Source organism: Myotis brandtii, unplaced genomic scaffold (genome assembly GCF_000412655.1).
Source record: "Myotis brandtii unplaced genomic scaffold, ASM41265v1 scaffold517, whole genome shotgun sequence".
In the NCBI taxonomy this organism is placed as follows: Eukaryota; Metazoa; Chordata; class Mammalia; order Chiroptera; family Vespertilionidae; genus Myotis; species Myotis brandtii.
In genome coordinates this window covers 1,941,841-1,945,732 of record NW_005369706.1, presented here as the reverse complement: position 1 = coordinate 1,945,732, position 3,892 = coordinate 1,941,841, and the positions used below count along the sequence as shown (strand labels likewise).

At 57.1% G+C, this 3,892-nt stretch overlaps 1 protein-coding gene across 2 annotated transcripts in view; it reads right to left on the bottom strand.

The window, feature by feature from the left end:
• COL2A1 (collagen, type II, alpha 1) overlaps nt 1-3,892 on the bottom strand; it is a 31,389-nt gene continuing 27,497 nt past the window's right edge. For both annotated transcript variants that reach the window (XM_005877380.2, XM_005877379.2), the window contains 7 exons: nt 3,704-3,811; nt 3,385-3,438; nt 2,884-2,991; nt 2,264-2,552; nt 1,651-1,838; nt 1,101-1,343; nt 1-585 (listed from right to left, as the gene is read on the bottom strand). In XM_005877380.2, the coding sequence (XP_005877442.1) occupies nt 439-585; nt 1,101-1,343; nt 1,651-1,838; nt 2,264-2,552; nt 2,884-2,991; nt 3,385-3,438; nt 3,704-3,811 (1,137 nt within the window). In that variant the 3' untranslated portion in view covers nt 1-438. The remainder of the gene's footprint in view (nt 586-1,100; nt 1,344-1,650; nt 1,839-2,263; nt 2,553-2,883; nt 2,992-3,384; nt 3,439-3,703; nt 3,812-3,892) is intronic.

Here is a 3,892-nt window from a genome sequence, read left to right as displayed (position 1 = left end):
TACTTTCCAATAATTTTTTTTGTTTTTAATATCAATCGATGTTTTAAAAAATACAGAGGTGTTTGACACAGAATAGCACCATTGTGTAGGACACACAGTTCCTGTGCCCGGCACCCGAAGTGGGTCTTCTTGCCTGGGCTGGGGGGCAGTCACTCAGGGGGCGTTTGACTCTCACCAGTTAGTTTCCTGTCTCTGCTTTGACCCAAAGGTCTTACAGGAAGACAATAAATAAATAGAACACCGAGATTTTATTTTGCAGTCTGCCCAGTTCAGGTCTCTTAGAAAGAGAGGGGAGAAAATCCAAACTGTGAAAGGGTGGGATGAATGGACATCAGGTCAGGTCGGCCATTCAGTGCAGAGTCCTAGAGTGACTGGGGTTGGAAAGTACTTGGGTCCTTTGGGTTTGCAATGGATTGTGTTGTTTCTGGGTTCGGGTTTTTACAAGAAGCAGACAGGCCCTATGTCCACACCAAATTCCTGCTCAGGCCCTCCTATGTCCATGGGTGCAATGTCAATGATGGGGAGGCGCGAGGTCTTCTGTGACCGGTACTCGATCATAGTCTTGCCCCACTTACCGGTGTGTTTCTGGAGAAGAAAGAGAGGAGACACTATTCAGTGATACCTTGAAATCCAATGCCAGCTGCCCAGGACCCCAACACCGAGCATCACAGAACACAAAGTGAAAAACACACTTGGTGCTCCTTAGACCTCTTCTTGGCTGGCCAGAACCCTCTCCACCTCTACTCCTGCCCTTCCCAGCAGGGCCTCCCTTCTCCTCCTTCCCACTCCCCGCAGTGAGCTCCCCGCCTGTGACCCCCTTGTCATTCCATCTCATAGTCAGCCCATGAACATTACAGGAATCCTCCTACAAGAGTCTTTGGACACACTGGGTAAGGTCTTATTTCCCTTGAGCCAAGGAGAACAGCATATACCTCTCCCCCACCTGTCACTCTGCATGTCTTCTCTACATGGCACACACCTCTGATGAGTCCCTCACTTTAGGACCATGACATCTGCTGGGGGCCAACCCTCCGCCCGCTCAGCCTGAATCCTGGGCCCTGGGCAGCTCATGTCTCTAGCAGCTCCAGCAGCCGACTCACCGTGCAGCCATCCTTCAGCACCGTATACGTGAACCTGCTGTTGCCCTCAGCCCGGATCTCCACATCATTGGAACCCTGGATGAGCAGGGCCTTCTTGAGGTTGCCAGCTGCTTCGTCCAGGTAGGCTATGCTGTTCTTGCAGTGGTAAGTGATGTTCTGGGAGCCTTCAGTGGACAGCAGGCGCAGGAAGGTCATCTGGACGTTGGCAGTGTTGGGAGCCAGGTTGTCATCCCCGTAGCTGAACTGTTAGGGCAGAGAGCAGTGGTGTGAGGCCTGGGGGTGACCTTCAATGGGACCAGGGGCTCCAGGGCCCAGGGTTCAGAGGAGCTGAAGGGGGTTGGGGGAGCAGGTCAAGGGAGGATGGTTTTGCTTCCAGGGTGTAGAGCAAGCCTCCAAAGACCTCTTCCTCCACCTCTAAATGGGAGAAAATGCTATTCCTCCTCCTTCCTTCCTTGTGGCCCCAGAGAAAACTGGTGAGAATGTGCGCACGGTGCTAAAAACTTCCAGGGAGAGAGAAGAGCTCTCTGGCCAAGAGCAAGCAGGCACTCACGTGGAAGCCACCGTTGATGGTTTCTCCAAACCAGATATGTTTCTTGTCTTTGCTCTTGCTGCTCCACCAGTTCTTCTTGGGAACGTTCGCTGGGTTGGGGTAGACGCAGGTCTCGCCAGTCTCCATGTTGCAGAAAACCTTCATGGCGTCCAAGGTGCAGCCCTGGTTGGGGTCGATCCAGTAGTCTCCTGCAGGGGGAGGAGACAACGCCCCTTCAGGGCTCAGACAGGCACAGACACACCCTCCCAAGAGGCTCAAAGACAGAAGGTATACCAGGGGGAGAGGAGCAGGGTGTGAGGGCCACATGTGGCCCAAGGCAGGGGGGACAGAGGGATCAAGGGAAGGGGGCTGAATGGGAAAGTCAGTGCTAAATGGGGCCGTGAGCAGCCGGGCAGGTGCAGTGTCTGCCTGGAGGATGGAACTCTACCATGCAGCCATGGCAGGACAGGAGCCAGGGCTTCAGTTTCTCTGCTTATGGGAGAGCAGCTGTCTGCCAGAACCTTCCAGGCCCACCTCTGCCCTGCACTAAGAGGTGCCTCCTCCCTGGCTCCGAAGGGGCCAAGCCCAATGGCTGCCCTCCTCCCTGGGGCCAGGGCCTGCCCTCCAGGCTCACCGCTCTTCCATTCTGGATGGCAGAGTTTCAGGTCCCGGCAGGTGCGAGCGGGGTTCTTGCGGGAGCCCTCGGGGCTGCGGATGCTCTCAATCTGGTTGTTGAGGGACTTGAGCGTGGCATCCACCTCTACGTCATGCTGCCTCAGATTGCCGGCTGCCTGATCGGCCCGCATGTACTGCATGGGGTCGGGGCCTTTTTCTCTCCCGCCTAAGCCAGCAAAGGCTGACATGTCAATGCCAGGGCCGGGGGGACCTGGAGGGCCAGGGGGTCCAGGATTTCCAGGAGGACCCTGCATCAGAAAACGGAGAAATCAGCCTGGAATTGCGGGGAGGTGCCCCTCCTGTGTCCATCCACCTGCTGAAAGGCACTAGAGTGTTTTCTTCTCAGTCCCATGGGCGGGGGAGGGTGCAGCAGGCCAGGACCAGGAAAACTATAGCACCTTCCCTATTTCCTCATTAGCCCCCCTCTTCTGTTTCCCAACACCAATCGTGGGAACCTCCAGGGAGAGCCCAGGATAAAGGATGCCATCCCCATTAGCTGCAGGCTGCTGCCCCCAAAAGCTCACGCCTCTGGGATGCTGGGGACACCCCAGGCAGCAGGGAAGGAGTCAGGGCACTTACAGCGGGGCCTGTTTCGCCAGAACGTCCACGGGGACCAGGAGGTCCAATGGGGCCAGGGATTCCATTAGAGCCATCTTTGCCAGAGGGACCGACGGGGCCAGGAGGACCCTGCAGGCCGGGGAGAGAGGAGGGAGAGAACAGTCATCAGCAAACGGAAGGTCGGGAGTAGCTGGGGCTGGTTACGCGGCCGTCCTGAGCACTAGCCACTCTGTCCCAATCTCCGCGTTTCTCAGTCATAGGCCCCAAACTGGTTTCACGCTCCCCTGCCTTCCTAAGCTCTTCTTTGTAATTCCTGTTCCTGGGAGCTCCTTGCATGTTCATCCTACCTGTGATCTCAGGTGCTCTCCTGGCCACAGTCACACTGAGCCGGTCCTCCCTCGGCTGCAGAGTGAGCCTCTGAGCACAAGGCTTCCCCAGAAGCAGCCACACTTCCCTCCCAATTGGCCGCTTGGCCAGCGCCCTGGCCCCACCCTGAGGAAGGATGCGCTCCATCCCACTTACTCTAGGGCCAGAAGGACCAGCAGGACCAGAAGCACCTTGGTCTCCAGAAGGACCCTGTGCAGAAGGAAGAGGCAAAGGTCAGAGGTCAGCACAGACAGGGCCCCGTCTTCCAGGATGGGGGGCCGTGAATACATATATCATGGAGTTGGAGGAATAGATATGGGCCCTACCCTATTCCCATCCCACCTGCTCCTCCCTCCAACCCTGAGAAGTCCTGGACATTCCTTAGGCTGATACCACGTCTTAGCAGCGTGGGAAACTCAAGTGGCTCTGAGCAGGCGGAGGCCTCGGGGAGCCAAGCACAGGCAGCAATACTCACAGGAGGGCCAGGGAGACCCTGCAGACCAGTGAAGCCACGGTGTCCCTTCAGTCCCCTCTCGCCAGCCTCTCCAGTCTCTCCTTTGTCGCCTCGGGGGCCTTGAGGGCCCTGGAACAAGACAGACACAGATTGGGTCCGGTCCAGCTGGCCTCCCCTGAGCCATGAGTCCAGGATCCCAGGGCACCCGCT